This window comes from Engystomops pustulosus, chromosome 4 (genome assembly GCF_040894005.1).
Source record: "Engystomops pustulosus chromosome 4, aEngPut4.maternal, whole genome shotgun sequence".
In the NCBI taxonomy this organism is placed as follows: domain Eukaryota; kingdom Metazoa; phylum Chordata; class Amphibia; order Anura; family Leptodactylidae; genus Engystomops; species Engystomops pustulosus.
Window position 1 is genome coordinate 87,138,848 of NC_092414.1, and position 22,190 is coordinate 87,161,037.

General features: G+C 42.1%; 1 protein-coding gene across 3 annotated transcripts; it reads left to right on the plus strand.

Moving 5' to 3' along the window:
• The first annotated feature begins 370 nt into the window (after nt 1–370).
• Nucleotides 371–21,851, plus strand: AMDHD1 (amidohydrolase domain containing 1). 3 transcript variants are annotated; one of them, XM_072146604.1, is made up of 10 exons: nt 371–450; nt 3,750–3,827; nt 5,087–5,193; nt 12,167–12,231; nt 15,379–15,656; nt 16,753–16,978; nt 18,281–18,405; nt 18,890–18,983; nt 19,398–19,558; nt 21,571–21,851. In XM_072146604.1, exons 1-10 carry the CDS (start codon nt 416–418, stop codon nt 21,674–21,676), a joined length of 1,275 nt encoding a protein of 424 aa, XP_072002705.1. In that variant the 5' UTR covers nt 371–415; the 3' UTR covers nt 21,677–21,851. The 3 variants fall into 3 exon arrangements, with proteins under 3 accessions (XP_072002705.1, XP_072002706.1, XP_072002704.1); XM_072146603.1 differs by lacking the exon at nt 371–450 and having other exon boundaries at nt 3,574–3,827; XM_072146605.1 differs by lacking the exons at nt 371–450; nt 19,398–19,558 and having other exon boundaries at nt 3,573–3,827.
• The last annotated feature ends 339 nt before the right edge of the window (nt 21,852–22,190 follow it).

Below are 22,190 nucleotides of genomic sequence, written 5' to 3' on the forward strand. Positions count from 1 at the left end.
CGTGTGCAGCACTGTTTCACTCCATGCGACCACTGCCGTCTATGGGGTACGTATATGTATGGGTGCAAGCTTGCGGGCACACATAGGGTCCCCTATGTGGTAGTGTGAATGCAGCCTTATACCGTGTGGGGGTGACTTTTGCATTATATGGAGATATATTCTTAGGTCTCTAGCAGCTCTATTTACTATTAGTCAAAGTAGTGTTTTCTGGTATGGCACACCCTAAATTAAAAATCTAAACAGAAGTTCATACACTCTGAAATGAGTGTGACCATATAAAATAAAACACATGTTGGTGAAAAGCATATGCTGCGTTAAGGTCTCCTGTAACCTGCACACACCTGATCTGTTATTTGCCTCTTCAGGCTGACAGTTAAACAGTCTCTGAAAACCTTTACATCCTTATATTTATTGGATGGACAGTACCAAGTGGTGCTCGAGAAAAGGGGGGTATGTTCTACAAGGGAATTGGGCCTTTCCTGTGTGGTAACAACTCACTTGAGGGAATCATATGTATTTCCTCCATAAGAGTATATTCACAAGAACCTGTGCCCATGGGCACACATCAGCACGCTAAAGAGGAAGAGGAATGAGCGCTGCTTACCCCCCATTGCAGGGCAGCCGCTGTAACATGGTGAAATATAGGACAACGTGTTCTCACCGTACAGTGAGCAGGCACCATAGACGTCATATTACGTTCTTGTGAATAAGGCCTAAGGTCACATTCTTACAAACGTACATGGCAGACTAAAGCTAGCTGTACAAACATCAGCCATTTGGCTGCCATAGGAGTGCATTGTGCATGGCATGGTACAGTGAGCACACATGAGTCACCATACCATGCTGACGCCGGAAAAAAATTAGACCAGGCACGGCTCCTTATGGCGAGGGGAGGCTGCATTCACATGTGGTGTTAACACATACACTTTGAAACGCAATACAACAGCTGAGATTTGCTTAATCACTGTTAACATTGAGTTTACAAAACACATGCATTAACGCCACGTGTAAATGCATCCTGAGGCCGGTTGGTTCTTTGGAAACGCATATTTGTTTTGGCCAGAACCCCTCCCACTTGCCCTTTTGATGCATTTAAAACGCATCCAAAATGCAAGTGGGAGGGGGTTTGCCAAAAAGCATGGGAAAAGCACCCTGAGGGCGCGTTCACGCGTTGCGTTTTGGTTGCGTTTTCATTGCGTTTGAAACGCATATACAACAGCTGATGTGAGGTAATTTGCCTAATTACATTACCGTTTACGTTTGTAAACGCAATGTTAACGCATGCGTTAACAAAACGTGTGTGTTAACACTTTGTTAACGCATACGTCAACATCGCGTTTACGATGCGTTTTGTAAACTGAAATGTTAACAGTGATGTAATTAGGCAAATCACCCCTCCTCAGCTGTTGTATATGCGTTTCAAACGCAATGAAAACGCAGGTCAAAACGCAACGTGTGAACGCGCCCTGAGGGCCGTTTTTACGTTCCGCTAGCCCATGCGACACTAGCATACAGCGGGCGGGGCCTGGGATTATAACATGTGTGTTTCCCGGGAAGCGCATGCGATTGATAACCTGATTGCATGTGTTTCTCTGGAAACGCACGTAGCGCTTTGTCTGTTTTGCGTTAATTTAAAGCGCTACGCTATGTATGCGTCATGCAAGCGCAGACAAAGCGCTACGTATGTATGCGTCACGTATGGCGCCGGCCTAAGGGTGATGACACACGTAGCCCTTTGTCTGCATTTGAAAACTGTTAATTTAACGCAAAACACCGGCGGCTCGTTCCTGATCGCAGGCGTTTTCATAGAAACGCCGATGCGATCTGGCCGAGGCCCGGCCCAATGGGGGCGGCTGTGTCTGCGTTTTCAAACACAGACAGAGCTCTACATGTGGCACCAGCCTATGCGATCGGTACCGATTCCCGTCCGCTAGCGTTGCATTATGAACACACACATTGTTGCGCTTTGATTGCGTTTTCATTTAGTTTAAAACGCATTACAACAGCTGAGGAGTGGTGATTTGCCTAATTACATTACTATTAACATTTGCGTTAACAAAAAACATGCATTAATGCATTGTTAATGTATTTGTTAACATTGTGTTTACAATTCGTTTTGTAAACGCAAATGTTAACAGTAATGTAATTAGGCAAATCATCTCTCCTCAGCTCTTGTAATGCGTTTTAAAAAGCAATGAAAACGCAACCAAAGCGCAACGTGTGAACGCGCCCTCAGGGCCCTCAGGGCGCGTTCACACGTTGCGTTTTGGTTGCGTTTTAATTGCATTTGAAACGCATATACAACAGGTGATGAGAGGTGATTTGCCTAATTATATTGCCGTTTACGTTTGTAAACGCAATGTTAACACATGCGTTAACACGTTGTTAACGCATGCGTTAACATCGCATTTACGATGCGTTTGTAAACGGAAATGTTTACAGTGATGCAATTAGGCAAATCACCTCTCCTCAGCTGTTGTATATGCATTTCAGACTTAGGGTGAAGACACACATGGCGTTTTTGGGCCGTTTTTACTAAGTGCGTTTTCAGATTGTTAAAAACGCATGCGTTAAAAAACGCATCCGTTTTTTGAAAACGCACGCGTTTCTGTCCGTTTTTCCGAAATCGCGCAATGAAAAACGGACAAAAACGCATGCGTTTTCAAAAACCGCATGCGTTTTCAAAAAACGGATGCGTTTTTTAACGCATGCATTTTTAACGATCTGAAAACTTACTTAGTAAAAACGGCCCAAAAATGGCCCAAAAACGCCATGTGTGTCTTCACCGTACGTTTTCAGATCGTTAAAAACGCATCCGTTTTTTGAAAACGCATCCGTTTTTTGAAAACGCACGCGTTTTTGTCCGTTTTTCCGAAATCGCGCAATGAAAAACGGACAAAAACGCATGCGTTTTCAAAAACCGTATGCATTTTCAAAAAACGGATGCGTTTTTTAACGCATGCGTTTTTAACGATCTGAAAACGTACTTAGTAAAAACGGCCCAAAAACGGCCCAAAAACGCCATGTGTGTCTTCACCCTTAGACGCAATGTGTGACTGCACCCTAAATCACAGGACACCTGCGCTGTGGAAAACTGTGTGATACAGTACCATTTATGTCATATCGCATATGTCATGTAAACGGTGCCAATTGTTTTGGAAAATGACATGCAGTGCAGATTTGTTTTCATCACTTTTTTCTAGTATAATTTCTGAGCACTTGAGGGCGCACTGTACAAAGTTATTGGTGAAGACAAAACTAAGATCTCCATATATATTTAGGTTTCATTTACGCAGCACTATTTTAATACTATTTTTTACATGTGAGTGAAAACCATGGAGGGAAACTTTCAGAGCAAAAGTATAATGGTGAGATTTGTACATATTCAGGCTTTTTGTGACTACTTCTGACATATGTATGAGCTCTCACACTGTTAAAGATTGCTTTCATAGAAGTCTCTTATTTAAAAAAATATATATATACCATGGAAAAAAATAAAAAGGGATATGTAAGGTAGAGAGGTGTGGAAGGGGCATCTCCTTGCTACTAATATAACTAGCTGGGAGGTTACATAATTCACCTGTCCCTCATTACTGCTGGAGCTCTGTACAATACAAACACATGCTGTGCTCCAGTGATCGGGAACTCTTCATTTAGGACAAAACACTAAGACAGTCTGAAGCTACTAAAATGTCTTGCAAGTTCAGACTTTTGCTGGAAAATGCTGAGCAATTGGTTGTTATCTGTAGGAAAGAAGAAGAGTATCTGCTGCAGGACGGTATGCAACATCTAGAGGTGCTGGAGAAAGCCAGTTTAGTTGTCGGCAAGTAAGTTGATCGTTAGAAATTCCTATTTGTAATTTTCTGCAAAAATCTACAAGGAGATATATGTAACACCCTAGGGCAGTGATGGCTAACCTATGGCACTGGTGCCAGAGGTGGCACTCGGAGCCCTTTCTGTGGGCACTCAGGCCATCACCAGAGATGACTCCCGGTATCTTCCTGCAGTCCCAGACAGCCCAGGACTTGCAGTGCACAGAGCTATTTTAAAGTGACAGCTGTACCTGGGACTATTTTCTGCTTTATTGGTGCCTCAGGGGCTGGTATCAATGAAAGCTGTGACAGAGAAGCCAGTATAAATCACAAATTAAATTTCTGTGTTGGCACTTTGCGATAAATAAGCAGGTCTTTGTTGTAGTTTGGGCACTCGGTCTCTAAAAGGTTTGCCATCACTGCCCTAGGGAGTGGTCACACTTAGCGTTTTGGTTGTATTTTCATTGCGTTTTTAAACGCATTACAACGGTGAGGTGATTTGCATTTCCATTTACAATATGTTTACATGTTAATGTGTTAACAATGTGTTTATGTTTGCATTTTATTAACACATGCTGTAACATCATGTTACATTATGCTTTATAAATGCAAATGTTAACAGTAAGGTAATTCAACAAATTACCTCCCCTCAGCTGTTGTAATTCGTTCCAAACCACAACATGTTACCACGTCGGGAGTGTTCTTATTTCTTCTGGTTTTGCGTGGGGGAAGGGGTTAACTATTATTTAAATTTGGGCTCTAACAAGGTTATGCGTTAAGTCATAATATTTTTAGGGATTTTTTAGCAGTTAAAGGAGTTTTCTGGGATAGAAATTGCAAGCATTTCCAAAGAATAGGTCTTCAATATGTCTGACATTCCAAAACCTACAGAATCTCGTGCCTATATGGTCAGGCAGAGGCCCAAAGAGAGGCAACATCTTAGATGTATATGTGGTAATTTTTAAGAAATGTTCAAATTCGTTAAATGATCTACTTGATGACTTGAATCATTAAATGAGAAATAGCATTTGTGGATAACCACTTTAAGGCCACACTCGCACGTGGCATTTTTGCATTTTAGAACGCATCCCATAAAATGTGTTCTCACCAAAACTCATGCTTTTTTTTCCCAGTGCATTTGCAATTTGTGCTGAAAATGCTTCAAAAAAGTGTGAACACAGCCGCAATGTATTCCTACATCTCAATATTTAAAAATATACAATAAAGATGTGACTAAAAGTAATCACTAAAGTATAACATAACATTGTTTGCAGGGATGGCTTTATCAAGGCTATAGGATCCACTGAGGCCATACGTAGTCAGTTTTCCTATGGAGAATTTGAGACTGTGATTGACTGCTCAGGAAAATGTGTTCTACCAGGTAAGAGTTCTTGGCATATGTATCTTTCAACAATTGTCTATTGCCTTAATCACAAGGCAGCACGAAACTATGTTAAAATGAACACGTTTTATTGATACTTCCATGTTCGTCCCCTTGAAAACTGGGCCATGTCTTAGTTAAGTCTGTCATTCGATGATCAGTTGTAGACAAGAGTTTATGAAAGTGGGAAATGTGCAAATATGTTTTCCAGGATGGAATAAAGAAAACATTGACTCTTGGCTACCTTGTAAGGCATCCCCTTTAACTCGTTCCCGCTCCGTGGCGTATATACCTGTCACTGAGCTGATGCCGGCTCAGCTCTGGATCACAACCGAACCGGCTGTAACTAATAGCCGCCAACCCCAATGTAACACCCTCGGTTGGAGTGTGCTCCAATCGTGGGTGTTTATCCCGTTAAATGCCGCGATCAGCCCGAACACAGCATTTAACCTGCCTTCTGGGGGGTCTTTCCCCTGCGCTCGCCGTCTTCGGGGGGGGCGCCGATCGTTGCTATGGCAGCCCTGGGGTCCGATCAGGATCACCTGAAAGATGGCGTCTATGACATCATTTTAAAGGCACAGTGTCAGCCTATGCACTTACATAGGCTGACAATGCTAATACCCTGCAATACATCAAATTGCAGGATATTATCATGAACAAGCAATCAGATGATTGCTTGTTCATGTCCCATGGTGGAAACATTGAAAAAATCCAGGACAGAATTGATGCTTTTCTACTCCTGACCTAAAAAATAAACTTCAGAAATTTTCAACAATAGGGGATAACAACCCCAAAATGCTAACACTGGAAAATCATCTCATCCCGCAAAAACTATGCCATCACATGGCCCCAATAACGAAAAAGCGAAAATTTTATAGCCTGTAAAAGGGGCCAATGAGGAAAGTAAAATCCTGGCAGCTGCAGGGTGCTCCTCCCCTCCTGCGCCTCGCTGTGCGCCCATAAAACAGCCACATGTGGTGGGTCTCTGTACTCGGGAGAAATTGCATAATAAATTGTAAGGTGGCTTTTGTCTTTTTATCTTTTGGAAATGTGTAGATTTTAGGGCTAAATGAACGTAGAACCAAAATTTGACCATTCTAAAGTTCATCTCCATTTTGATTCAATTACTATGGAGATCTCAAGGGGTTAACAATCTTCCTAAAAGCTGTTTCTGATAGTTTGAGGGGTGCAGATTTGAAAATGGGTTGATTTATATAGGGGGTTTTGATGCTAAATATAAAATAATTTAATTCAAAACTGTATCCCCAAAATAGCCAATTCTGAAAATACAGAAAATCGATATTCGATTTGTAAGCCGCGTGACATCAAAAATGAATTATCGGGACATTTAAAAAATTATGAAAATATAAAGCAGACATATGAGAAATGTTATTCAGCAACTTATTTAGGTGGTAGATCTATCTGCCTGAAAACGCAACGATTTTGAAGTTCATACGGCGGAAGATATAAGAAGTGTATGGGGCGCTTAAAAGAACGACAAACTCAAACATGAAAAAAATGTATAAGGCACTTGTTGAAGAAAGCAACGAATTAGAATAAAGATGAAAAATAAAAAATAAACAAAGTAGGATTAAATGTGCCCATAAGATGTATGCAGCGTTTAAAAGTTGTTATAAGGACATTGCTGGAGTTGGTAGGGATAAAAGTAGGAAAAATGTCACTTTGAGAATAGTTTTTCTTTCTTTTCCGTAAAGGAGAAATACCATTTTATAGCTTTGTAGACTGGGTAAGTACGGGTGTGAAGGTACAAAATGTGTGTGATCTTATTTGTTTTGTTTTTAGACTTTTTTTTTTTTTGGTTACATCTTTTATATTACCTTTCCCACAAGGTGGCATTCATGTGAGATTGTCATCACAGAAAACCCTTGGGTCATTCAGTGGACTCTAGGCTGCTGTGCGACACAATCGGCACCCCGTGATTGCAACTCACTCCCACAGTACACACTTAGACACTGTGGTCCATGTTTGACCAGGGTGTCTAAGGGAATTAAACAGTATGGCGCCGGCAGTAGCGGGGCACTAGGTCCTGCTATCTTCTATTGCAGCGCTGTAGAAAGGTGTTACTTCAGAAGCATCCTTTATGATCACCGTTTTTTTGTTCATGACAAGATGTAGTTCATATGTGTGGTACATTTTGGTTAATATGTTTTGCGTCTTTAAAAATGAATTAACATTTTAGCATTTCAAAAATGCACCATTCAAACTATTAGACCGCTTTTAGGAAGATTGTTAACCCTTGAAGGCTTCATAGTAATTGAACAAGATGTATGAGTACAGGGACGCCCCATATGTGAACATTATTTGTTCTATGGGCACACAGCGGAGCACAGAATTGAAGGAGGGCCATGCAGCAGCCATCTCTGCCCTACAGGATATAGAGGTTTTTGTGAACTATAAAATATCTGTTTTTCCTTTTTATTTTTCCTGTGTCGTAATCTGTCCATGGTCGTGTGATTGACACCTAGTTGCACAAGCTGTTATGACACAACTTTGATTACCCTCTCTGATAATAACATGCTGTGACATCACCTGACCATGGCCAGATTTCTATCCACATGAAATAAATATAGAAGTACAGCAAGCAGAGATCTAGAAAACCGTGAGGAATTTATACAGAAAGTATATTGCTAAATCAGATGGCGTCTTCTTACACAAACAATATCAATTATTTGATATTGCCCTATATAGCCCTTTTAAGGCTATGTTAAACATAATTAATACTCCACCAATGAATGCTGCCTGAAAGACCAAGTATTTTTCATCAGATTTTAATGATGTCTTTAATTTTGGGCAGATTTTTTACAATATATATTTTGCATAAGGGTAGAGGTGAGAGCTAGAGAAAATTAAACAGTTTAAGTGGAAAGTTCTAAAGAAAGGGGCATTATAAGTGGGGGCATTAACAAAGGAGCTACAGAAAGTTGATTGGTTACATTAGGGGGTTATACAGTGTGTGCAGGGGTGTACCAAGCCTGTCTGCTGCCTGAGGCGAGCCATAGAGAGACGCCACCCCCCCCCCCCCCCCGCCCATATATGTAATATTTCAGGGAGTGTCAGGACGAGATCCATCATATTGGTTTGGTGTGAAAATAAAGCAATGCAAAAATGCATACAGAGTACCGCCCTGTAGTATTTAATGCATACAGCATGCCGCCATGTAGTATAAAATGCATACAGCATACCACCATGTAGTATAAAATGCATACAGCATACCGCCATGTAGTATTAAATGCATACAGAATATTGCCATGTGGTATAAAATACATACAGCGTCCCCCCATGTAGTATAAAATACATACATCATATTGCTATGTAGTGTAAAATGCATACAGCGTATACGGCATGTAGTAAAAAATACATACAGAATATTGCCATGTAGTGTAAAATACATACAGCGTACCACCATGTAGTATAAAATGTATACAGCATATCGCCATGTGGTATAAAATGTATACAGCATATCGCCTGTAGTGTAAAATGCATACAGCGTATACGGCATGTAGTAAAAAATACATACAGAATATTGCCATGTAGTATAAAATGCATACAGCGTGTCGCCATGTAGTGTAAAATACATACAGTGTACCACCATGTAGTATAAAATGCATACAGAATATCGCCATGTAGTATAAAATGCATACAGAATATCGCCATGTACTATATAATGCATACAGAATATCGCCATGTACTATATAATGCATACAGCATATCGCCATGTACTATATAATGCATACAGCATATCGCCATGTGGTATAACATGAATACAGAATATCGCCATGTACTATAAAATGTATACAGCATATCGCCATGTGGTATAAAATGCATACAGCATATCGCCATGTAGTATAACATGCATACAGAATATTGCCATGTAGTATATAATACATACAGCATATCGCCATGTAGTATAAAATGGATACAACGTACCACCATGTAGAATAAAATGGATACAGCTTACTACCATGTAGTATAAAATACATACAGCATATCGCCACATAGTATAAAATGCATGTAGTGTATCGCCATGTAGAATAAACCGCATACAACGTGCCACCATGTAGTATAAAATGCATACGGAATACATATATACACAAATAAACACGTACATATACACACACACATCACATACATATACACATACATATACACATTACATACACAAATCACATACATATACACATTACATACACAAATCACATACATGTACACAAACATATACATATATACATTACATACACACATCACATACATATACACATATACACACATACATAGACACATCACATACATAGACACATATATATACATTACATACATATACACATATACACACATACATAGACACATCACATACATAGACACATATATATACATTACATACACACATCACATACATATAAACAGATAAACTTACTTTATTTTCTTGTATTTTCCAGGAAGGTTCTCCAGGAGCGGGGGATGGGGGGCTTGGGCGTACAAGGGGGGGGGGGAGCCGAGCGGAGGAGGGGGGGGGGGGCGAGCGGAGGAGGCCGGGAGCGGAGCAGAGCGGAGGAGAAGGGGGAGCAGAGCGGAGGAGAAGGGGGGAGCAGAGCGGAGGAGAAGGGGGGGCCGAGCGGAGGAGAAGGGGGGGGCCGAGCGGAGGAGAAGGGGGGGCCGAGCGGAGGAGGGGGGAGCGGAGCGGAGGAGAAGGGGGGGCCGAGCGGAGGAGGGGGGGAGCGGAGCGGAGCAGAGTGGAGGAGAAGGGGGGGGGGCCGAGGGGGGGAGCGGAGCGGAGCAGAGTGGAGGAGAAGGGGGGGGGGCCGAGCGGAGGAGGGGGGGAGCGGAGCGGAGCAGAGTGGAGGAGAAGGGGGGGGGGGCCGAGCGGAGGAGGGGGGGAGCGGAGCGGAGCAGAGTGGAGGAGAAGGGGGGGGGGCCGAGCGGAGGAGGGGGGGAGCGGAGCGGAGCAGAGTGGAGGAGAAGGGGGGGGGGCCGAGCGGAGGAGGGGGGGAGCGGAGCGGAGCAGAGTGGAGGAGAAGGGGGGGGGGCCGAGCGGAGGAGGGGGGAGCGGAGCGGAGCAGAGTGGAGGAGAAGGGGGGGGGGCCGAGCGGAGGAGGGGGGGAGCGGAGCGGAGCAGAGTGGAGGAGAAGGGGGGGGGGCCGAGCGGAGGAGGGGGGGAGCGGAGCGGAGCAGAGTGGAGGAGAAGGGGGGGGGGCCGAGCGGAGGAGGGGGGGAGCGGAGCGGAGCAGAGTGGAGGAGAAGGGGGGGGGGGCGAGCGGAGGAGGGGGGGAGCGGAGCGGAGCAGAGTGGAGGAGAAGGGGGGGGCCGAGCGGAGGAGGGGGGGAGCGGAGCAGAGTGGAGGAGAAGGGGGGGGGCCGAGCGGAAGAGGGGGGGGAGCGGAGCGGAGCAGAGTGGAGGAGAAGGGGGGGGGGGCCGAGCGGAGGAGGGGGGGAGCGGAGCAGAGTGGAGGAGAAGGGGGGGCCGAGCGGAGGAGGCCTGGAGCGGAGCAGAGTGGAGGAGAAGGGGGGGCCGAGCGGAGGAGGGGGGGAGCGGAGCGGAGCAGAGTGGAGGAGAAGGGGGGGCCGAGCGGAGGAGGCCTGGAGCGGAGCAGAGTGGAGGAGAAGGGGGGGCCGAGCGGAGGAGGGGGGGAGCGGAGCGGAGCAGAGTGGAGGAGAAGGGGGGGCCGAGCGGAGGAGGCCTGGAGCAGAGTGGAGGAGAAGGGGGGGCCGAGCGGAGGAGGAGCGGAGCGGAGGAGGCCGGGAGCGGAGCAGAGTGGAGGAGAAGGGGGGGCCGAGCGGAGGAGGAGCGGAGCGGAGGAGGCCGGGAGCGGAGCAGAGTGGAGGAGGAGGGGGGGAGCGGAGCGGAGGAGGCCGGGAGCGGAGCAGAGTGGAGGAGGAGGGGGGGGGCCGAGCGGAGGAGGGGGGGAGCGGAGCAGAGTGGAGGAGAGGGGGAGGACTGAGCGGAGGAGGACGGAGCGGAGCATAGTGGAGGAAGCGGAGATGAAAGGGACAGAAGGAGCGGAGCAGAGTGGAGGAGAAGGGGGAGCCGAGCAGAGGAGGGGGAGAGCGGATATGAACGGGACAGAGGGAGCGGAACGGAGCAGAGTGGAGGAGAGGTGGGGAGCGGCGCGGAACAGAGCAGAAGAGGGGGAGAGGGGGGGTCAGCCTGGGATGGTGGTCAGGTGGACTGCAGGACAGGCCGGCGGGCGGCAGCACGGGTGGGGGTTCCAGCGGCAGCATAGGCAGACTGGCGGGTGGTAGCATGGACGGCCGGGCGCACAATGCCGCCCCTCGTCCAGCAGGTGGCGCGCCGCCTGAGGCGAGATTCTCAACTCGCCTCATGGCAGGTGCGCCCTTGAGTGTGTGTGGCACAGAACAGGAGTCATTATACAGTGTGGGGCCAACAGAAAGTGGGCATTATACTATGTAGGTGCTAAGGGGGACATATATTGTTGTGCCAGTAGGGGAGAGAATTCAATTGTATGGTCACAATAAAAGGGTTGGACTCGGGGCATCCAGAAAGCTAGTGAATAGGCTGCTAACCATACCAATAAGGCTATAGTTCAGCTTTACTTTACCTCACAATGATTCTATCCAGTGGCCTTAATAAGCTGACTGACAATAATAGTAAAGTTACCAGGAGGCAAAGGGAAAGCTGCCGTAGCAGTGTAGGAAGAACATATGCCGTCATATGAAGGTGTCGATGGAGGAGCTTGGATAGAAGTTGTTGGGAATTGGAAAGCTGCATGAAAAGAAGTGAAGGAACTTGGGTAGCACATCAGTGGAGCTGTAATGTATGTGAGAGCATGGAAGCATAGGCGAGGAATCCAATAAAGGTGTAGTAAATGGGGCATCAGAAGAGCAAGTGGCAAACGTTGTGCATTGTAGGCACTTGTGGGTAATACTCCTACACCTGTTAATTAAATATTCCACTGTAGACTATGTCCATAACCTTTTTATTTAATGTGTTTTTCCAGGTTTTATAGATGCTCACACCCATCCTGTGTGGGCTGGTGACAGAGTTCATGAATTTGCAATGAAAGTAAGTTGTGTTATGTTGCCTTATGTTATTGAATTTAATAGTTTTGCATAGGCCATTTTAACCTACATTTGAGTTAAGGTATGGCAGATTAAAATAAAAATTTGCCTATAGTATTCAAATTTTCTTAGTCGTACACAAGAGTAACTAAACTTTTAACAAAACTGCATAAATCAATAGTACAGATGATAAAAAAAAAACATTGTAATATATTTTATTAAAAATATTTGTTCTTTTTTTCCTCTGCCTTTATTCCTTATTTATGCAGTTTGTGTGAATCAGCTTTGTCTAGGCACATGTGGCCTTCTTAAGCCGTTTTTAAGCAGTCTGTTAAACTCATCTGTTTTTGTTTTTTTGTTTTTTCTTAGCGTGTTTGTCTGTTTTACAACTGACTGCTTTTAACGGACTGCTTAAAAACGGGTTCAAAACGCCACTTGTGCCACCACCCTTACCAGTATGTTTCCAATTATTTGACACTTTACAGACAGATTAGTAGTTTCATCTCTTTACAGACTTAAATCATCAAGGGAAATATTTTATAGCTATGGAAAGAGTTAATGATTAACCTCATCACTACTAGAGAAAGAAGGCGCAGAAAAATGGCACAATGAATCTGCTTTACTTAATGGTATATATTACTATTACTACCTGCTCTATTCATTACTGACTTAAAAATGGCTGGTCGGGAACCAGCCTTTACCCCTTTAACCCATTCCCAACGCGCGCCGTAATAGTAGTGCATGGAGAGGGCTCAGCCCGTGATAGCCATTAAGTCTTTGCTGCAATATGGATACGCATGGGCGCGGCCATCTTGGTGAGGATCATCACTCCCCGTGATTTTTTTTTTTTGTCTAAGCGGTCCAATAACTCACTGTAGTATTGTCCAATGATCGTTCTTCCTTTTTCCATGAGGATGATGCCGTTCGCATCCCAAAAAAATCATCACCATGACCTTTCCAGCCGATGAGACAGTCTTCGCCTTCTTTGGAGCAGATTCACAAGGAGAAATCCATTGTTTTGATTGTTGCTTAGTTTCTGGTGTGTAATGATGAATCCAGGTTTCATTAACGGTGATAACACAACGCAAAAACTGTTCTGGATCTCTTAAATTGCTCCAAACACTGCTTCGAAGTTAACAGCCGCATCCGCTTGCTGTCCACCGTAGGCAATCGCGGCACCCATCGGGCCGACAATTTTTTCATTGTCAACTTATCATGTAAAATATTAATTGCCGTTCCGGCCGACACACCTACGTCCTCTGCTACTTTGCGCACTTTCGTTCGTCGATCAGCGGGTATCATGTCGTGGACTTTTTGAATGATACCCTCGGTAACCACGTCTGTCGGCGTCCTGGTCGCCCCTCATCAAAAACAAATGTTCGCCCACGTTTAAATTAGTTGAGCCAATATCTAACTGTGGTCATAGATGGTGAAGTTTCTCCACAAACAGCATCCAACTTTGCTTTTTACCTCCTCGCATTTTTTCCCATCCAAAACCAAAAAGTTAATTACCGAGCGATACTGCTCTTTTTCCATCTTAGCGAAAACCACGATACACGTCTTACTCGTATGGCTACCAAATCAAAACACAGACTTCCATAAACTTAGGTCTTGGTTATCAATATACGAGAGTTTTTCATAATTCTTGACCTTGCATAGTAAGTTTTCTTATTCTATGATTGTAGTATTTGCCGATTTCCAAGAACTAACTAGAATCCATCTGGCCAAAAAGACTTTTTTTCATTTTAATATTTTTATGCAATCTGTTTCCAATTGTACAGCCCAGGATAGCCCTCTCGATATTCAAATCTACCTCACACCCTGTTTGTGAGACTAGTTTATCCCTCACTTTATCACAGTATGATCTCAGGCTGGGACACCTCTACAGAATATGGATAGAGGCTGCATCCTCATTTCCGCATGTGTTGCATTGAAATAAGGCCTTGAGATAAATTTAGTTTATAAAGATGCTTAGTCATATGGCCTGAAAATGTAGCCTATTTTAAATTGTACAATATGATTATCCATGTATAAAGCGAACCTGTCACCTGGAATGTCATTTTTAACTGATGAATGGTTCTAATTGCTGTGCTATGCTGGTTTTAAAAATGGCTTTGCCAGCATTCTGAATAATTTATTTCACGTAACCTGGCTCCTTGCCAGCAGAATGTGGTGAGTGCCTGGGGGGGGGGGGGGCAGCTGCAGCCTGTGTGTGCCTGTGTCTCCTCATGCATTCTTCCTCTACTGCAGACTGTCTCCCTCCTTCCCCTGCCTGCTCAATGCAGATGACAGGAAGTCAGAGGGGTGAATGTGGAGGACCGGTAAATGACACTGGCACACACAGCCTGCCCCCTCCCCAGGGACTCGCCACACACACGCTGGCAGAGAGCCAGGTAATGTGAATTAAACTTGTATATGTATGTGTGTGTCCAAAAATTTCACTTTGTTAGATTACAGCTGAGGGGGGGGGGGGGGAGTCGTGTTGGCTCATTTGACATAAGTTCATTTTAGAAGGAAGCGGCTGTGGATAACAAATTACCACAGTCACGGTGCCTGGATCTATGAGTAAGTGTCCCTGGTTTATCATGTTGGTTTTTGACAGTAGATTTCCTTTAAGATTAGCAGCTGTAGGTTGGTTTAAGTGGCAGCTCTATACTTGCATCTGTGTGGTAGTTTTCTTTATTTTGCTCCAATATAATATCAGAACTGGGCTTTTGTTATCTTTTTGTCAGATGAAAGTGTTGCTTGACCGAAGCTCTAACACTTAGCCAAATAATACTAACCTAGAAGGGATTGAGAAATGTGTAACTGAAAATAATTGTGAGACACAGGGAAACCTGTATCCTGTGACATAACTCCTTAGGGTAATGTAATTGGAATTCTAAGCCTCACAGCTGTAAAGAGTATAATATCCAATGGACCATAAAAGTAAAAGGTGCCCTAATTTTGTCTAATAGGAATCTAAGGGTATCCATACAAATAAAACTATATCCATTTTCCAACATGGAGGTACCATATGGGTGAGTGTGCCCATGTTTCCATAGTACAGAAGCTAGTTCCAGTAATTTGAAGGCTAAACCTTTTTAAAATAGTTTAAACATATTTTAGCATTTTATTTTTTTTATTATTTTTTAAATTTATCTTTTTGCAGCTTGCAGGTGCCACTTACATGGACATTCACCAGGCTGGAGGCGGAATAAATTTTACAGTGGAACATACAGAAGATGCGTCAGAAGAACTATTGTTCAATAGTTTTAAGCAACGCCTACAACGCATGCTCAGGGCTGGAACCACTTTAGTTGAATGCAAAAGTGGATATGGGCTTAAACTAGAATCCGAACTCAAGATGCTAAGAGTGATTGAACGAGCTCAGAGGGAAATGGAAATTGGCATCTCTTCTACATATTGTGGTGCCCATTCTGTACCAAAGTAAGACATATTTAGGGCATAATATGGTTTCCTGGGATCAGAATATTAATTATGGAATATTCTTGGGCGAGTGCTATAACCTCTTTATTGATTACCTTAGTCTGTCTAACCGAATCCTGTCTAGCATAATAGGGGGGCAGTGTGTGCTGGGCTACCTATCTACAGGGAGGGCAGTGTGTGCTGCTTCCTTTTTGATAACTTAACTGTCAATAGAAAAGAGGCTATTCGAGTAGTCCAGATGATATTAATTTTTGTATTTGTGAGCTGGTTTTGGTATAACAATTTTCTTTGTTTGTCGATATAGTGTTTTTAAAAGAATTATGAAAGAATGAATTTCAACTTCACTTTTCTGCTGTTCTCCATGGAGTTACACATAAAATATACTTGTGTATAAGCCAAGTTTTTCAGCATAAAAAAATGTACTGAAAACCCCTAACTCGGCTTAGACTCAAGTCTTTAAAAAGAATAAACTTGCATACTCCCATGGCTCTTCTTTCTTTTTCTCTTCACTCTTTCCCCCCCCCCCCCTTCTGTAGAATGTATAAAGACTATGGGCAAAACTAATTGGGTATCCGTGCATAATTTTAAATACCATGAGTGCTATTCTATAAAATCCACACTTTTTTTTGTTTGTTTTGTCAATCATTAAAATTGGAATAAATCAAAAGGTTTTTAGGATCACTCACACAGACCGCCAGTCTACGGAGCGTTGACTTGGCATCAATAGCATGCACCCACTACAGCCTCTGGCTGTTGCCTGTATTGGTATATAGTAAGTGTCACCCCAAACTTGAATCAAATTGATTCTTAAATTGAATTTGTATGCAAGTTGGAACTTTGTATATTTTATTGTTGTAAATCATTGCAAATCAAAATTTAGTTTTTGTCCCAGTGACAAATTTTATGGCAGTTATGGTACCAAGGATTATCGATAAAACTTATAGCTGATGCTTACAGTAAAGCTACACCAGAGATCAATGGGAGATAGGCCTGCCTGTAAGTCGGGTGTTCCTAAGTTGGGGTCCACCTATAATTTGGTGTGAACAGACCAAATAAAAATAATTGCTACTTACCATGTGGTCTTTTTATTTACCAGAGGTAAAACTGCAAAAGAAGCCACTGATGACATCATAGAACATCACCTTCCTGCACTGAAGCGATTGGCATTAAATGGAGAAATTCATATAGATAATATTGATGTCTTCTGTGAAAAAGGAGTCTTTGACCTGGAGTCCACAAAAAGGATTCTTCTAGCAGGGAAAGCAATTGGTTTACATCTGAACTTTCATGGAGATGAACTTAACCCCATGAAATCTGCAGAGGTTTTTATACGTTTTTACTTGTCTTAATGACGCATGCAAAGCCTAGATGAGAGCTATGATTTCTAGCTTAACCCATCTGTATTAAAATATGTAGCACATGTCAGACTGGTACACCTGAGGATTGGGCACAGGTACTTGCACAATACAGGTCTAGCAGATGACAACCCAATTTGGAGGCTATTATAGAATTGATGGAGATTGGGTCCAGTGGTGGGCTCGGGGAACTGCAGTCCAACTCTGCTCATAGCCTGTAAGTCATACAGAATTTTTTTTGTCTTGTGACATTCCTGGTCTTGTGTACAATATATTTTACAAATCTCATGTGTTTTCATAACCTGTGTTAATGTTGATTTTTCTTATCATTGCCCTGTTATGGCATTGCTCAGTGAATATGGCCTGTTTGTTTGCTTGAGGATAACAAACAGAAATAGTCAAAGTTCAAGGTAATTTTAGCCCCGGAGTTAAACAATGCAACTTTTTGGACAGCATTGTTTGTCTGGGTAGGAACAGAATATGTTCGTCTGGTTAGGAACAGTATACAGATATAGGATATCCTATACCTTGTCATAGAGAAACATCCTAATGTGTTTCAAACCATCTATTGGCATTTGTTAGCAATATATAACTCTCTTCATGGTTGGGTCCTGCATAGTAAGGAAATTACTTTAGGTGGACATCGGGGAATATCAGTATAATAATAATAATAATAATAATAATTCCTTTATTTATATAGCACACACAGATTACACAGCTCTATACAGAGCTTGTCAAATCGGTATCTAATATAGAAGCGTTAACTCTGCTTAAAAGTTTTTAGACATTGCTTTTTTTTTGTCAAAAGAATCTACTGACATTGTTGGGTGTCCTAAATAGACAGCCTCAACAGTTGTACCTTGAATCGGTGATATTCATAGCTTTAAATAACTTCAATGGGAGACCTAGTCTCTCATTGAAGTAAGTTAGAGCTATGGTAGATATTGTGCAGAATAGTGATCTATGCTGTTTCTACATCTGGAAAGGCAAGATAAACGGCATAGGTCACTTTGTTATGTGATTCTAATCTCTTCAATTAGAATTACAGAAATTGTGTAAGTTCAGTGTGGCTGTTTCCAAACTCCATCTATGGTTACCACTGGGGGTATGGGGTTGGGGGTGGCTAATTTTAGTGACGCACACCTTTAATATACCTTTAGTGAGAAACCAAGGAAATTGATTTTGACTTTATGTAATATTATTGCACTAACACTAATGACGGTATTATACAGTAAAGACATGTGTTAATGCTTGCAATGTATTTTCCAGTTAGGTGCAGAACTGGGTGCGCTTGCTGTTAGTCATTTAGAAGAAATAAGTGATGAAGGAATTTCTGCACTGGCTGCTGCAAAATGTTCAGCCATTCTATTGCCTACTACTGCCTACATCCTTAGGTAAGGATTGTGCATGGCCTAAAGTAATTGCTTGCTGTGTAGACTCGATACACTGTTTAGTAGAAAGTGTTCACAAGATGCTTGCCCCTTGTAATAGATACAGTAAACCAGCTGCAGTTGTTTGCTCAAGTGCCCACAAGTGAGGTTGCCAAAAAATAAGAACGCCCCAATCTAATGACACATTTTAGGGCTAGGCCATTCAAAAGCCTGGAAAACTCCAGTTAATTTCTCTTTTTAAACCCTTAATCTGTAAATAACAAGTAGAGACTACGGATATGGTACGTTCTACTAAGGTTCTCCAAACTGATGTATAAATCCTTTCTGAAACAAACTTTGCTTAATGTTATTGGGCTCCATACTACACGTTTTTTTAGGTAGGTACACCAAAATTGCAAATATTACAATCCAAAGTATATTGCATAACTATATCATAGTTTTATTTTACATTCATTAAATTTTCATACTACTTTCTTTACTTTTAAAGACTCAAGCAACCTCGAGCAAGGGACATGCTGAGAGCTGGTGTAATAGTATCTCTAGGCAGTGATTTCAATCCTAATGCATACTGCTTCTCTATGGTAAGTCTAAAAGATGGTGGATGACACATTCCAATGAGCAGAATTCATTTTAAAACCTAATGTTATGCTTTGCCCACTTGATGAGAATCCTATAATGGTCTAGAATAGTGTATATTTTCTTGAAAGCCCCTAATCCTTCTTATTTATTACTGCAGCATTCCATTTATAGGATCCCTACCATCCACAATGTCATCGTTATGTAAATGGTGGCCTCCATCATACACTTGCCCACCTCCTCGTCTGCATGCTTTTGTGCATTGGCTCTGAAAGCACTCCATGCATGCACAGATGCAAACCGTGTAAAGTCTGGTGTCTGGGCTTTCTTTGAACACTTTCTGAGCACTTTTTTTTTTAATTAACACATTGAATTGTGAATACTTGTCATATAAATATATCTTAACATTTGATTTGTAGCCTATGGTCATGCACCTTGCCTGTGTCAACATGAAAATGTCTCTGAATGAAGCTCTTGCTGCAGCCACAATCAATGCTGCCTACTCGCTAGGACGATCTCACACACACGGTTCATTAGAGGTTGGGAAACAAGGAGATGTGGTTATCATTAATGCCCCACGGTTTGTATTAACATATACAATCTATAACTCCCTACTTTAATCTGTGAAATGTATAAATTAACTTCTGTAACACTGCTTTGTGTCGATCACTGCATAAACTGGCAGCTACATTTTCTATTTGTACAATGATAAACCTGGGCTGTACTGGGCTTTGTACCAAGCACCTTTGCAGTGGGCTTTGTACCAGGTTGTGTCCCCATTTGCTTTTGCTATTTATCCTTTTATTTTTACAAAGTGTGGATAAACTTGTACGGTTTAAGCAAGCTTTTTACTTCAACCATGTGTTCATCCATACCTCAACTATTGTTTAAAAGGAACCTGTTACTAAATTTTCACTAGTAAACCTAATGACAGGTTCCTATAGCACTATAACAATCTTAATGTGTTGCACACTTGGCTCCTAGGAGCTAATAACGGCTCAGGACCGTTCCACAAACGTCCCACAATTAAAACAAAAGAAAGAAAAATTACTCTGACCGGAGCTCCAACAATCCTTTATAAATTCTTTATGAATCCAACACGGTACATTGCTTGACGCATCAATCTTTTTCAATGAGTATTGCACGTCTCCACAGGTTTCTGACAAGAATAGGTCACCATTCAGACCAACTCCATCGCATTTCCTAATCCTCCTTCATTGCCCTCTCTAAGACAATTTCACTAGATGAAATACGCGTACGGATAGTGTAGTATGTTCTTTGTAGTTAAAAATTTTATTAAAAATATACTCACAAAGAATATACTACACTATCCGTACGCGTATTTCATCTAGTGAAATTGTCTTAAAGAGAGATGGCAATGAAGGAGGATTAGGAAACGCGATGGAGTTGGTCTGAATGGTGACCTATTCTTGTCAGAAACCTGTGGAGACGTGCAATACTCATTGAAAAAGATCGATGCGTCAAGCAATATACCGTGTTGGATTCATAAAGAATTTATAAAGGATTGTTGGAGCTCCGGTCAGAGTAATTTTTCTCTTTCTTTTGTTCCTATAGCTCTATGCTAAATATTGTCTATACTGTTTTGGCAACAAAAAAGTACTTTAAGCCTACCTGGGACTCTGTCGGAATGAGTCACAAGGGTCATGTGTTATTTATGAGAATCGCTGTTTGATCCCGCATTTCCCTCCTCCCCACCCCCACATTGACGCGATCCTCTCCTCCGCGGATGGGAGGGGGGACAGAGGAAAATTCTAGATACTTGGGCTGACTCACATACTCCGTGTGACTCGCTGCACCTTCTGGCAAGTAGGTTCTTTTTCTGGGGATAGGAAGTATGTGGGCGAGATTTATTAGAAGTTTCACAGAGCAAGACTGTTCTAGTTGCTCAAGGCAACCAATCCGAGTTCAGCTTTCATTTTTCTACAGCAGATTATTAAATGGAAGATAATCTCTGGTTGCATGAGGAACTAGAACAACTTTTCTCTCAGACACGTCTGATAACGAAATGCAGGGTAGGTAATTGTAAGCATAGTGTTATGAACCTGACAATAGTTTTATTAGTGAAAATCTGTTGATTGGTTCCCTTTTTAACCCTTTCCCATATTTCGATGGGTTTGAATTGTATTGTTAATACAGCAGTAGGATGTGAAAAGTCCAGCAGATGCCATGAAAATGGGGACCTGTGCCCCAGCTTTGGCTGCAGGCTTCTATCTAAAACCATGCATGAGCTTGGATCATCCTTTGCTACCTACGCTAAGATTCCTGCCATGAACTACTAATGGCTATTTGGCCATTAAAAAAAAAAAAATCGGTGCTTTCCAAGCCAAGCACCAGAGAATAAAATGATAAAGCACAAGAGTTGATCTGTTAATCACTCTGTGTTTTTTTTTTTTTTTTTTTTTTTTTTTAAGAAACAATTTGATATTTGTCATTCTCAAAATTAGCTTCAATAATTAAAGTTAAAGCTAGCAAAAAAATAAAATGTTAGCAAAAGACTAATTTTAAAATAAAATAGGCCACTGTCCATATTAATGGGAATTGTTTTTCAATTTTTTTTTTTTTTTTTAATAGGTGGGAACATGTGATATACCAATTTGGAGGACACCAAGAATTAATTCAATATGTTGCTATTAAAGGCAAAATTGTTTTCAAGAATGAAAGAATTCTTTCCATATAATAATTTTTTGGGAAATATTTCCATAATTTCAAGATATAAAGACGACTTGCTACTATGAACATCTGATACTCAACCTTTCTGAGGATACAATTTTGTACTGATATAATAAGTTTGCCACTGAAGTTACTGTATATTGGGAATATTGCTTAAAAAGGGCCAAATAAAAAAAATTCTTTAAAAATCCTTATTCTGCTTATTTACAGGGCAATAACACAAAAGGATGGTTAAAATTCACAACTGTTGTATTTTTAACCAAAATAACTAAAATTGTATTTACATGAAGTCACATTGTCTAAACCTTGATGAAGTGTATAGATAAAATTTGGATAAAGTGACTTTCATTGGTGACACCGCAATTGTCTAGGTGGTGGTCTAGTTCTGCCAGAAACCTCACAATAGATATGGACACCACCGATGTCATGTGGTGTCTCAGGTCAGTTAGATCCTGTGGTGAGGTTATAGATTCAGTAGATAGCCACACAGAAAAAAAAATTGAAGGTTGTTAGATATCCTA

Excerpts from the sequence above, each read along its gene's own strand:
- AMDHD1 (XM_072146603.1), top strand. The coding sequence starts at position 3,691 with ATGTCTTGCAAGTTCAGACTTTTGCTGGAAAATGCTGAGCAATTGGTT. Across the intron at positions 12,232-15,378 it reads TTCATGAATTTGCAATGAAA|CTTGCAGGTGCCACTTACAT; the intron begins GTAAGTTGTGTT and ends ATCTTTTTGCAG. Across the intron at positions 18,406-18,889 it reads ACTACTGCCTACATCCTTAG|ACTCAAGCAACCTCGAGCAA; the intron begins GTAAGGATTGTG and ends TTACTTTTAAAG.